This window comes from Bacidia gigantensis (genome assembly GCF_019456465.1).
Source record: "Bacidia gigantensis strain McMullin 20006 chromosome Unknown contig_180, whole genome shotgun sequence".
In the NCBI taxonomy this organism is placed as follows: domain Eukaryota; kingdom Fungi; phylum Ascomycota; class Lecanoromycetes; order Lecanorales; family Ramalinaceae; genus Bacidia; species Bacidia gigantensis.
This window is the reverse complement of record NW_025408596.1, coordinates 1829739-1843201: the sequence shown is the minus strand read 5'-3', so window position 1 is coordinate 1843201 and position 13463 is coordinate 1829739. Positions and strand designations below refer to the sequence as shown.

At 51.1% G+C, this 13463-nt stretch overlaps 5 protein-coding genes across 5 annotated transcripts; 3 read left to right on the top strand and 2 right to left on the bottom strand.

Moving 5' to 3' along the window:
- Positions 1–87: 87 nt before the first annotated feature.
- On the bottom strand, positions 88–890 carry KY384_003477 (uncharacterized protein; the record flags this gene model as incomplete). The annotated part of the gene is given in 2 exon segments (XM_044811991.1): positions 88–324; positions 336–890. 2 exon segments carry the CDS (start codon positions 888–890, stop codon positions 88–90), a joined length of 792 nt encoding a protein of 263 aa, XP_044671124.1.
- Positions 891–3803: 2913 nt separating this feature from the next.
- On the bottom strand, positions 3804–4985 carry KY384_003476 (uncharacterized protein; the record flags this gene model as incomplete). Its single annotated transcript, XM_044811990.1, has 3 exons — positions 3804–4158; positions 4219–4660; positions 4729–4985. Coding segments are annotated over 3 exons (1054 nt in total), but the record flags the coding sequence as incomplete, so codon positions are not given.
- A 1579-nt stretch (positions 4986–6564) lies between these two features.
- Positions 6565–7480, top strand: KY384_003475 (uncharacterized protein; the record flags this gene model as incomplete). The annotated part of the gene is made up of 3 exons (XM_044811989.1): positions 6565–6591; positions 6648–6954; positions 7080–7480. 3 exons carry the CDS (start codon positions 6565–6567, stop codon positions 7478–7480), a joined length of 735 nt encoding a protein of 244 aa, XP_044671122.1.
- Positions 7481–9548: 2068 nt separating this feature from the next.
- KY384_003474 (uncharacterized protein) lies at positions 9549–11519 on the top strand (the record flags this gene model as incomplete). The annotated part of the gene is made up of 3 exons (XM_044811988.1): positions 9549–9726; positions 9772–10307; positions 10764–11519. The coding sequence occupies 3 exons, from the start codon at positions 9549–9551 to the stop codon at positions 11517–11519; spliced, it is 1470 nt and encodes a 489-aa protein (XP_044671121.1).
- A 668-nt stretch (positions 11520–12187) lies between these two features.
- On the top strand, positions 12188–13009 carry KY384_003473 (uncharacterized protein; the record flags this gene model as incomplete). The annotated part of the gene is made up of 1 exon (XM_044811987.1): positions 12188–13009. One exon carries the CDS (start codon positions 12188–12190, stop codon positions 13007–13009), a length of 822 nt encoding a protein of 273 aa, XP_044671120.1.
- Positions 13010–13463: the final 454 nt, after the last annotated feature.

Sequence of the window (13463 nt, the reverse complement as noted above, 5' to 3'; positions counted from 1 at the left end):
TACTTAACAAACCCAACCACTCACGAACACCTCAACTCGCAATTCGACTCTGCGTCAGCTTACCCTTAACCTCACGCAAAAACCCCCTCAACAAATCCCCCCATCCTCAACCAACACCTTCTGAAACTGCTTATCCCCCACAAACCCCTCCGATTTCCTCCCCGCCCCCGCCCCCGCCATCTTCACAATCCCCATCTTCAGCCCATCCGCGCGATCCTTCGCATAAACCCCCAAAAACCTCACCAGCGCCACCGTATCTCGGACAACCCTCTCCCCCTCCCCACCCCCATCCCCATCCCCATCCCCATCCTCACTCATCCTATTCTCCAAGATACTAAGAACCTGCTGCGCGGCGTAGACCGCAGATCCTCGACATCGTTGCGGACCGCGAAGATATAGACTTGGGCGTGACAGAATAGGACGTTAGTGCAGTCTTTGTGCGGTTGGTGAGATGGAGCACCCATTCGTTGCTTTTGCGTGTAAGATGTTATGGCGGTGTCTTGGGAGTTGATGCGAGGGCTCATCGCCGCGTCGGGGTTTTGGGAGAGACTGTCTCGGTCGGGACTGTCATGCGGTGTTGAGAAAGTGGAGGCTGGTGGGGTCGGCGCATTGTTGTTTTCGCCGTCTTCGGGTTTGGGGTCGGGGATAGTGTAGGACCCTTTGTATAGGAATTCGACGAAGCGCCCGACGGCTGCGATATCGTAGCCGTCGACGTCGATGCCGTGCAAGTCGATGACAGCCTCTCCAGTTGTGTCGAAGTCGGCAGATAGATCTAACATGAACATGGCCAATTTATCCAGAATCTCTTGGTGTATGTAGAAATGTGTGTTGCCGACGACGATTTTGCAGGGTTGCGATGTGTATTGGAGGGACCCTTGAGGTGGAGCCATATTCGCAGATATGTTGTCTTGGGCACGGATAGAGATGTGGATGAAGGAGAAGGTTCAAAACTCTGAGTGAGATAAAGTAGAGATTGAAAGTCACATCAGAACAGGCTCGGGTGTCATCAATGATGTGTGAGTGTGAGATTTCTTTTGCTCGTGACATCTCTCGACCGGTGTCGAGGATTTCCACCAGAAGACAGCACACAAACCCAAGTCCAGATCCAATCACAAATGTCGAACAAAGCTCCCTCGGTATCACCGTAGATTTGAATTGAATGAAGCACCAACAATGGCACCAATAGCACCACTAGCTATATATCACCAAACAAAGCCTCAAACTTCTTAAGCTGTCAAATTTTCTAGCCAGCGAGCTACTTTACCACTCAAACCCCTCTGCTTCCTCCCTCACTTCTCTTCTACCCCTCCATGGCCTCCTCGGCGGCCACGGTATACACCTCGTCTTCCCGTGCTTGACCCAGCACTTCTGCCCCGTCCCTGTCGCTGTAGCCGTCGCGGCCGTCCCGGTACTCGTCGTCGTCACTAACGATTCATCCACCACCGCATTCCGCATCACCCCATTGCCTAAACTTCCTTCCACAATACCCGTAGCGGCTGTCTGATCACTCTCCACACTCGAAGTCTGCGTTAGTGTGTCGTCAGGTACCACCGACTGATCATTATTGACAGCGAGTGCCTTGGTATTGGCGGTGTTGGCGTTGGTGTCGTCGTCGGTGGAGGCTTCTGTGGTCGAAGAGCCGCCGGAGCAAGTGGCGCTGGATTGATCGCCTGGGTAGACGAGGGGGGATGAGGAGGTGGCATCGTGGCATTGTTTTGTGCCGGAGTCGAAGAGAGGGGAGGCTGTTAGGTGAAGAAGTGAGTCGATGAGATGGAATAATCCAGAAAGTGGAGCATGAGAAGATAAAGTACGCACTGTTGGGTTTGAAGCCATTGGATGCTCCGACCACAGCGACATTGGCGCCGGGGAAGTTGCCGAACGCTAGTTCGCAGGAGTGCTGTCCCACGTCGGAGTTGAAGTTCGCGATATAAAGATCGAGTCTAGTGGATGCTGTTGAAATTTAGTCGGTGGTGCTTTTTGAGTACTGGGGTACGAAGATGAGGCTTACGGCATGATCCACAATGATCAACTACTCTAAAATACTTTCGAAGATATGGTATATAGACCGTAGCGCAGTCCGGGAAGATGCTTCCACCAGCGACAGCAGCTGCCGAGTACGGCTTCTGGTACGAGCCATCCCCGTCAATCGGAGTGGGAACATTTGTATCAAGCTTCTTGGTGCCGTCGCATGAGAAGGCTGTCAGTTGCTGCGACGGATCTGGCCATCCGTAGGCCGTGAATGAGACTCCATTTCGGACGTTGCATTGTTCTTGTTGCTGGCTAAGAGGGAGTGTGGCTTGGAGAAAGATGATGGGGAAGAGTACCCTCCATTTCGCGTACATCTTCAGGGAAGATGATCTCGTTTTCCTAAAGAACGGAGAAAGACTTCGAAGGAAGAGATAAATTGATCTTAGGCTTGCCTGCAAGCGTCGTGATGGAGGAGAAAACGAAACAAGGGATAAGGAAGACCTTTTGTGCAGGTATAAAGCATGACGACTGTGGAGCCTGGCCACTGTTCCGGTCATCTGTACCGTATGCATTGCATGTGAAACACGTTCTGCACGCAATAGAGGTGGAGAAGGCAAGAAAACAAGAGGTAATGATGCGTACAGTCAGGTCTCAACCAATCGGACAGGCTGGAGATCAAAATTATCAGGATCATATTGCGTAAGTCCTTCGGTATGGTTGCGGTCCCTCGAGGCGAGGCCCAAGGGCCGGCACGTAAAACAAGCGATGGGCATTAGCAAAGTGTACGGCCATGTGCTTGGCCTGATCAGTCGTGACATAAGCCTCATAGACCCACAGATAAGATTGCATCGTCGCCACGCTTTCCTTCTTCTCAATTTGGTCTCTGTTTAGCAAAACTTTCATTCTAGACGCGGCTTTGGAAGCACTCAGCTGCAATTTGATGGTGACAAGATCCGCACTACCCTCACTTGAGAATTGTCTTCACACGAAGACTCTGTCAATACTCGTCAATGGCATGTCCTCAGTCTCCGAATCGAAGGGGGCATGAGCCTAAGCCGAAACATAAAGGGTGAGGCGTAGTCTCTGACGCCGCATTGGCTTCTGCTTCTCGACGATGTGGATTGAGGTGTCAAGGAGTGTGTGTCGAGACATAGATCCTGTTCATAGTAATGTCAATAATTACTGGCGGAGATTTGATGGGTTGAAGGATGAAGGATGAAGATTGAGACGCGTAAAAGAGAAAGATATGGATTTTCTTGGCAAAAGGGAGCTGGTCTATATCCGACTAGCGCATTTCCATGGCGGTGATGCCTTCAATCGAATGAAGAGGATTCTCTCCTTGATTGTATATTCATTGTGGCCACCACTAGTAACAGCGCGCTCAATCATGCTGATAAAGTGGTGCTTGGAAGTATGTTGACATGGGTATCAACGCTGTTTTACTATACAAATGCCCCTCTTCCATGACTGGCGCCATTGACGGCAGTCCTTCTGGCGATTTCTCCGCCGCCTCTGCCTCCCATGCAATACTTGGTCGCAATCGTTCATGTAAGTCTCAAGACTCTCCAGGCTTCGCGCACCGACAGGTAGAATAGCTAGCAAACGGACCCGTCCCCGTGATCTCCACGCCAGCTTTTACAGCCTGCGGACTCCTTTTTCGACTCGTGCCGACACCACCGACAGCTGGTGCTGACGTCGCTGTACCACTGACCTGCCCAGCCTCCTCCACCGCCTTCGAACAGTTCATCGATACATAGTGTACGATCGGGTTATCTGACATCTGGTGTCAGTCTTCTCCAAACCCCGGAAAAGTCGGCAAAAGGGATACTACTCACCCCAATCCAAAGGTGGGTTCCCATACCCCACCATCGCAATATCGAAATGCTGAGAAAACCCGAACGCGTTTGGCGCCATACACCACTGCTGATTTGACGACTTGGGACACGAATCCGTAATGCGGACATACATCGAAGTCTTCGGTTGACCGGCAGGCGCGCCTTGCCCGTCAGGCGCTCCTCCCGAACTCGTGAGTTTGAAGCATTTGCCGCACATTGTGCCGCACTTGTCGGTGTCGCCGCCATAGAAGTCTGTGTTTACGGCTGCGGAGCGCAGGTTCCCTGTTGCGGGGGCTTGCCAATCAGTTCCTTGGCAGCCACAGGAGCCGGTGAAGGAAGAGTCGATCATGTAATGCTGTTAGGCGGAGGATGTCAGGTCAGTGTTAAGGGAATTTAAGGCAGGTGTCAGGCTTACCGAACTCGTTGCAGTCCCCTCGAATTCTCCGTCTGCATTTACTGTCGAGTTGTTGACAATGCTGCCGGCGGATCCGGAGTTTCCTGGCCCGGCAAAATTGCCAGTCCATTGACCGTCAGAATTGAAGCTTCCAGATGTCTGGCCTAGACTACTGGTTGCGCCTGTTCCTGTGCTACCAGTGCCTGTGCTGCCAGATCCTGTATTGCCAGATCCAGTACTACCAGTTCCAGTGCTACTGGACAACTGTAAGAATTGAGCGGGTCTGCTGAATGTTCCAGATCCACTGCCTGTACCAGCAGCACCCGAACTGGCAGCACTGGAGCTTCCTGTACCAGTGCCTGTGCCTGTGCCTGTGCCTGTGCCACTTCCTGAGTCGCCTGTACCGGAAGCGCTTTCGGTAGAATTGTCCCCGAGGTTTTCCGTCTCCATCAGTTTCCTTGACCTGTCATCATCACTAGTACTGTTTGTCGAGAGAGATTGAGTTGAAGGTGACGGAGATGAGTTTGCTACGCTACTCGAAACGCTCCCAGACCCTCCTTGATCAAGCGACGATGGGTCAGGACTTTGACTGGTGCTATTCGAGCCGCTGCCAGCGGCTTGGCCACCACCGGTCGCGCATTGCCAGTACCCTGATATACGTCAGCAGTCATGTCCGCGAATCCCTTCATCAGGCTTGTGAAAGGAGTGGTCCGCACAGTCATTGACTTTTGTGCACTGATATCCAGCAGGGCACTGTTTTGCAGGATCTGCGCCTTGGACTCTGCCATCTGCGGACGTCTGTGAATAGTCCCCACAGTTGCCCCAAGCAGCTTCCATTGGACTAGCGACACATTGTCGGCACAGCAGTACTGTGAGCAATAATAGACTTCGTGATCGATGCATGTTGAGTGTACTTGATATATGATGCACTAAGGGAAGTCAAGTTTTGTCGAAGCTACGGACATACGAGAGAGACAAGAGAAAGAGGACAATCTCCAATGAATAGGAAAGTAACAGACGTCGCGCCAGGCTGAGTTGAAACAGTTCAAGAGCGTTGGGATGAGGAAGCTTTTGAGGTCCATCGTGGGGTCCGAGATGTAAGACTCGGATGCTCATGGTTGCAGATAGCCCGTGTGAAGTTCTCCGGTCAGTACCTTGCTAAATGGCCCCTTCAGGTACATTGCGTGGCTCGGTAAGTTCCCGCCGAGCGATGCTCCTGCTCTGTGGGGAAAGATCCGAATGAACGACGTCTGAGGTGCGCGCTTGTAGGCGAGATATGCATCAGAGCTTCTGAAATGCATGTTTGCATGCGTTTCAGGACCGAGAATGTCTTGTATCGCTTATAGCCGCAAATGAGTGCGTCCCTCGATTCGACGCCACGCGGAGACCGGTGTGAGTACCTCCAACAGGTTCCTTTTCCGTGATAATAGCTGCCTATACCAACATTATCCCCCATGTAGAGGTATCGTCCTCAGAGCTTCCTTAGAATTGCTGCTCCGCGAGTTTGTCGCTTTGAGGTCCATGTTCTAAAATAAGACATGCCGTTTCGAAGTTGCGCCTATTTGGCGTCTACCCGTCTCTTCTCAATAAATTGCTAAAGATATATCACGGCTGACCGGCAGGCGTGGGATATGCCCTAGTCAGAAACAGTGCCCTCTTCATTGCAGATCCGCTGCTTGCTGCAACCGTTGTTAGACCAAACGAAACTTCCACGTGCGCGAAGACAGTCTGCTACCCTAGACTGCGCACTTGGCAAAGCCTCTCGAAATGACGTTTCAGGGTGAGATACTTGGCAGATCCATCGGAAGATCCAACACACGGTTATGTTGAAGTCGCCCTCGCTGTGCAGCAGAATGAGGTACAGGTTGAGGAGTTAAGAATATTGAAAATGAAGATTCATGCCCCAGGAGAGGCTTGGCAGAGGTAACGGCGGCTAGCTTGAAAGAGTTAGCGGCTCTCGTACGCTAGTCCACTCTCACTCTAGATCCGAGCGGACTTAAGAGCTCCCTCGGTCATTTCTTCATTACATCAACAAGTCGCGATGCCGTCTTTGAACGAGATGCTGCAACGTTCGCGGTCGTGGAGATACTGCGTCTCTAGTTGCAGCTATTCAGTGGACCATCACGATGTGTGCGCGGCCGGGAAAGGCATGAAGAGTTCCCTTACCGATAGCTAGACCCGAAGATAGATGCCTTCAAGACGTTCGCACCCAAAAACGCGTACCGGTTGTACTCAATGCAAGAAACGGAAGGTAAAGGTACCATACTTCTCCCTCATCAAGTGTCAGTGGTCTCTTATACTGGAGATGCGCAAGGCCGGACTGAAGAGAAGTGATGGTAGTCACCGGCTGATAGGCTGTGTAGTGCGATGGAGCTCTACCGAGTTGCCGCAAGTGTATTCGACATGGCAAGGCTTCCTGCAGCTTTTTACTCGACTTTTCAGACGAAAAGACGGATACCTCAAGCCCACTGTCTCCACCTGGGCTATCTACGCTAGCCCTACCGACCCCACATACTTCAACGCTTGAGCTTTCTGTTTTCGGAAGCAGGATAGATGATTCTAGAAAAGTCTTTACTGGTCTGAAGAATCCACAAGAGCTACGCTCACCCAACATCACTGCGACAACTGGCCAACGAAGTATCACACACCTGGCCTACCAGAACTTCGAATTACTCAACCACTACGTTTCAACAGCCTCACAATCATTATCGACAAGACCCACCGTACGGGAAATATGGCAGAACGTCTACGTCGAAGGTGATCATTATTCGTATCCCAAGGCGCTCCCCCGTTGACCAGCCCTGCAGAAGCTCAATCTCACGAGTATCTGATGCATGCTCTTCTCGGTCTGGCTGCAGTACGTCTAATGCACACGAACCAAGGGAATGCAAGACTCTGGGAAATGAAAGCAAGAAGACATCAAAGCCTTGCTCTAGCTACTTCCATCCCTGCCTTTCAGCAAGTCACCCAAGATAATTGCGATGCCCTCTTCGCTACCTCCGGCATCATTGCCATGATAGCGTTTACTTTACCATGCTCCATACCAGAGGACGTACTCTCCTCTATTGACCACATCACAGACTTTTTCGTCTTGTTACGTGGCATTCACACAGTATTACAAAGCGCGCTCGGCTGGATTCTAGGGGGCCGACTTGGGCCAACCACGGGATACGATTTCGACCCGCCTAGCCAGCCGCTCGCTGACAACTTGAACACGAGGTTTGCAGACCTGAAGCGCCTCGTCGACCAACAGAACAGCAAAACAGCTCTCCAAGACACTTAATCACAGAACCATCCACGAGCTGAAGATTATCTACGAGACGTACTACAACATCGCGAGCGAACCAACACTTGTTACGATCTGGCCAGTGAGGGCATCTGAGCATTACGTGGCAGCATTGAAGCAAAAGGAGCCGATGGCGCTCGTCATCTTGACCCATTACGCTCTCCTCCTTCACAGCATCAATGATGAGTGGTGGGCTAAGAACCGAGGTCGTGAAATTGTGGAAGCCGTCACGCTTATGCTGCCCCCTTCTTGGCAGTCTGCAATCGCTTGGACAGTCAGGGTGGTAAGAGGAGAAGAGGCACTTGGACTCGTCGGTTTCAAGTATTCCACGTCTGAATAAGCATGCGATCTGCCGGCTGCGAGTGGCTGATCTTCACGCCGAAGGTAGCGAATACTTTTGCTCTTCAATCAGAACTCACAGCTCTCTTCACAGGAATCATTGGGGTATACAATGCTGCTGCCTGATCTTACCAGGATGTACCTTGCGCATCGTCTGGCCCCATTTCTCGTGTACTGCGGCATTTCGGACCTTCCCCCTTTTCCAAGACTAGGCCAAAAGAGGTTAAGGGTACGAAGCTCCGGAAGCAGCCAATCACAGCATCTCAATTGCACCCTCGTCGTGGAAGGAACCTCGTATATCGGCGGTACCTGCATCTGATGAGAACCATAAACATGTCAAATATCCCACGCCATCTTCTCTTCCCACAACTCGAGTCCGCAAGTCAATTCCGTTTAGATGCGGATAAGTCCAAGATCGCTCCTTCTCAAGTAAGCCACTTGACAGTCCAAGGCTTGAAGACAGTACAGTACTCATCAACCACCATCAGGACAGACACGTACTGCATTTGACCCCCACCACACCCACTTTCAGCGATTTGGAGAGCACATCAAGTAAGGCCTAGTAACCTCCCTCACTCAGAGCCGTCACTAGATCCAACAAGGCCTCTCATTGCACAGCACCACAGCAACCACCACGCGTCGTTCTCATCCACGTCCTCAATCCATCACCCTCACACCATCACCTTTCTTCTTCTCCACCCCCTCCTTTCACAAAGAATGGTCCTCCCCCCTCCGCGATCATCATAATCTGCATCTCGGGCGCCGGCGCTCTCGTCATCTGCGGCTACGCCGTCGCCCGCTTCTTCCTCCCCCTTGACTCTACTCCAACCGCCTTTCGCGAGAGACCCGCCGAGCAACAGCAGTACATGCGGGATGTGAGGCTGAGGAATTGGGCGTGGTTTGAACGGGACTCTGGGTGGGGAAGACGAGGGGAGCGGATGGGATATGAGGAGGACTATGCAGGCGATGGCTATGGTAAGAGGGGAGGTTATGGTGCAGGTGGTGGCTATGCTGGAGGAGGATACGGTGGTAAGGGATTTGGAGGAAATGGAGGGGGGAGTGGAGGCGCTAGTGGCAGCGGTCGCGGAAGGAGGGGCAAGGGACCGGTTGTTACTGAGAAGGAGAGCGAAAGTGAGGGATGACAGCGGGGAGAGTCGGGAAAACAAGTACAATTCGTGGATGCGAAAGCCAAGAGACATGATAATGGATGAGACGAGGGAAAGAATGTGTTGAAGTCGTCGCGATTTGCATTGCAGGTAGCCTGCCCAGAAAGAGTCACTTGATGCAGCTTAGCAGGCAATCCATGCGTTTACTCATAGCCTCTTGAGGCGCGTCGTAATTGTGATATTGGAGGTCATCGTCACCACGAAACGGTGGCGAAGTGCGGGGTAGACAAAACTGCATTCACTTGCGTTCATTTTCCGACACTTCGATCGTCTTCACACCCATTCTCTTCATCTTCATACCCATCCTCTTGGTCACCCTTTCTCATCATCCATCAACTCAAAGCTCGACAAAACATGCCCTTCCCTCGCTGCTTTGATCATACTGATGAGCCGGGAAAGGCTTTCAAGTCGTAAGCAGATGCCCTCTTGTCTACTATGGCACAAATGCTAATGAGTGCGGCAGGCCATTCACTTCACGATTTACTAGGATCAAAGTTGACGGAGAGCTGTTTCGCGTACATAAGGCCATGCTCAGAGACCTCTGTTGTCCATATGAACAAATGTTCGATGGGTATGACGACGAGACCAAAAGTGCAACTATCGACAACGTTGACAAAGAAACCTTCGGCCGTGTCATTGAGTTCGCGTACCGCCAGAATTACTACGTCCCTGCTGCGACGTCACAAGCCTCAGCTTGCGGTCAAGGTGGTGTTAATGATGCGAAAGTCGATGCCAATGGTTCGTCAACGTCACGCTGCTAGCTACGACTGACGCTTGAAGCAGATAACGGTCCCAATAATGGTACTACCAGCGAAGCATCGACACCTGTCCTCACTCCCTCTTCATCCTCTGCGAACACCGTCGCACCGAGCGACGCGCCAGAACCTAACGTCTGCGCATCTCTCAACGATTCGTTTTTGCCGAAGACAGAGGAACATCAGGCGACACACAACTCAAAGGAGTTTGGCTTGACAGAAGTTCTCCTATGCCATGCGCGTGTCTACGTTTTCGCGAAGAACAATGGGTGTGATTGGATGAAAGAGCGCGCATCGGATATGGTATACGCGAGACTCGACGAGGGATATCCCACCATGATTGACGACACTATCCCTCTGCTTAGGTACATGTATGATCATGTAGGACCAGCGGATTCCGGAGGTCCTGACCGTCTTTACGGGGTTTTGAGAGAATTCATCGGGCGACAGCTGCGCAGTATCATCAAGAATAAAAGCTTCATGACGTTGGTGAGGGAGAATGATATGGTACAGGAAATGTTCATGAAAGAGGTCGAGAAGAAGCTCACCAAGCTGGATGAGGTAGTGAGCGAGACATGAAGCGGATGTGATAGGCAGAGAGGCGCTGATGCCACACGCGTGCCATATTCTTGCCTTGAAAGGATAAGTTTCGTGATATTATGGTCAGCATTTCATTTCACAAGCTTGCAAACCTTGCAGACGGTATTGATGCCTCATACTATCAGCCAGTTCCATATCTTAGTGAGTTTCCGAGGGTTCAAACGAACCACTTGTCGAACATGGAGATTTCATGTTCAAGAAATGAAATGTCCCCTCCTGGTAAAGGACACAGTACGCCACTAGCGCCTCTCAATTCTACTTGAACGGCCGCGTAGTCTCCCAAACTCCTTCCATCATCCAAGAACCGTTCGGGTACTACAGTCCCCAGATTGCGAGTCTTGAAACAGACGATGTGGTAAGATATTTACCACTACCAAGAATATCGTCGTCGCCACTAACGGTGGACACAGGAAATTTCAGTCAAAACCCTGGAAAATCCTCGCTCGGGGTGAGACATTCTATGTGCATCACGACATATTGCAGTCGCTTTTCGATCCGCCACAATATATTGAGCGTTTCTTGCGCGTAGCCGATTACAATGAGCGGCAAGCAGTCGTCATGATCAAGGGGGTCAATGGCGCCTATGATCACCCAGCTTTTGCCCGCTGTCTACAATTTGCATACGAGGGCTGCTACACAGTTTCGCCTGCATTCATTTCCTCAAGTGACGATGCGGATTCCTCAGCAGCAGTCATGACACCTTGCAGTTCCGCTGCTACCACTATTCTAGCCAAATCCAAAGAGATGATGAAACATGCGTTCAAAGTAATGTACCAGTCACATGCAGCTCAATCACAGGCGAACCTGCCCTGCGAGAATTACACCAACATTTTTCTCTGTCATGCTGAGGTCTACGTCTTCGCGGCATCAATTGGTATGAAGAAGCTGGAGCAATATGCTTTACACCAATTACACACGACCTTGGTAAACTTTGTCCTCTACAAGGAGCGCGTGGGGGATGTAGTGGCTCTCATCAAATACGCCTACAAGTATACAACAGACGTTAGCGTTGCTGGTTGCGCGGAAGAAGCATTGGGGAAGATCATCAGGGTTTATGTAGGATCTGAGATGGAGATATTCATGAAGAACAATGAGTTCCAGAAGCTGGTAATCGAGGATGGCGGAAGACTGTTGGCAGATTTCATGGCGCAGGTCGAGATGAGGATCTCAGATTGAAATGGAATAAGCTGTACCTAAGCCTTTGGCTAAAGGTGTGAGTGTGACAATTTGTAAAAAGCAAGGATAATTTGCTGACACCACAAAGCTCTACCCTTAATGTCCTGCATCTAATTTCCAGTCATTTAGAGAAATGACTACTTACGAGCAACAACTCCTAAGAGTACATCATTACTTTCCTATCAACTGACAAAGGCCTTGCGAGCTTACTACCTCTACGCAAGACTAGCACCAGCACTTGATATTTCCGCAATAGATGATAATGCTGGTACATGTTCTTTGACACTCCGCTCACTGGCAGCCATTAGACAGCGTGGCAAATGACTCGGAACGCCACTCTTGACACTTGCGCGATCTACAAAATGCCAACCACCCCGACTCTTTTACACTCTTCCATCCCACTTCAAATCCACCACCAAGGATGTCAACCCTTCCCCTCCAGGCTGCGGTCTCCCACCCAGGATCCGCGGAGTCGACTCCAACAGCAACGATGCAATGGATGAAGTGTCTCTCCAACGCCATCGCTGAACTCTGACTAGAGGGCTAACGCGTGCATCTTTAGGGTATTCGAGTCGCAACCATGGAAGATCAAAGCCGGTGACAGGACCTTCTACATCCACCAGGATTTGCTAGTACTCTTCTTCGGCCCCAAAGGATCTCACCATCATATGGACTGGGCAACAAAACAGGGCGCTTTCATCCTCCGGGGCATGGAGACCGACGGCTACGATATCAAAGCAATCGAGAGCTTTATCCAATTCGCTTACGGAGGCTTCTACGACGTGCCCCAACCTATCATGGAGGAACAAACGGGCTCTAAACGATCTCTCAACAGTGCAGCCCTCTCATCCGTCTCTTCGGCCGGGATCCCCACGCCCTCGTCTCCTTTATTCGCATCCACACACTCTATGAATACATCACATGCGTTCATGTCCCCGCCCGGACACTCTCCAGCAAAACCATACAATCCTATCCCTCAGCCCGGTAATCTCACGCCCGCATCTTCCTCTGCAGCCTCTGTGTTTGCATCCGCAACAGATAACACATCCAATCTGGGAGCCTCTATGAGAACACCATACAACGCTCGACCCGATGTACGCGCGAATATGCACTCCGGAGAAAATTACACACCGGTCTTCCTCCACCACGCGCAGGTCTACATCTTTGCCGCTTCCAAAGGTATCGGCATCCTTGCCGATCACGCGCTCAATGAATTGACCGTGACCCTTTCAAAATTCACGCTTTACAAAGAGAGAATCGGGGATATTGTCGCGCTTGTGAGATGGGTTTACAGCTACTTGGATGATGATAGGGGTGCATGGGCGAACGAAGAGCCGCTGAGAAAATTGATCCGACGTGTTATTAAACGAGAACTGGTGATGCTGATCAAGGATGAGGAATTCCAGGATCTCATGGTCGAAGACAGTGGGGAAGGTGGTTGGTTGTTGAAGGATGTGATGGACTTGGTCGGCGGGAGGCTGGAGGCATGAAGAATGGAATAGACTGGCCGAAAGTGCTGAAGACGCGGTAGGATTGCAGATGAGGGAGAAGGCTTTCTTAGGTCCAAAGTGATCAAGGTGAGAAGGAGAGTCCTCCGTGATAGATAGAATCGAGAAATCATGTTCAATAGTGACGAATCGCCTCCAAACCCACTTCTTCTTCACAAAATTGGCGAGCACCTGCCTGCTCTACGGAATCTTATAGGGGTCCACATGCCACCTAAACTGGCTATAAAGACTAGTTCCGAGAACACTTCGGACTTTCCCACGTCGAACCTACAGCCACTCTTTCCCCAAAGAAACCTTTCTCCTACGATGATATCTTTCGTCCGTACAGCCGTCCACGTATGCAAAACACATGCTCTCTCAGCTCCAGCGCTATCAAAACATCATCGCTAACCACACAACTGCCGCTTGATGCCTCCGCAAGACATCAGAGAAGAAA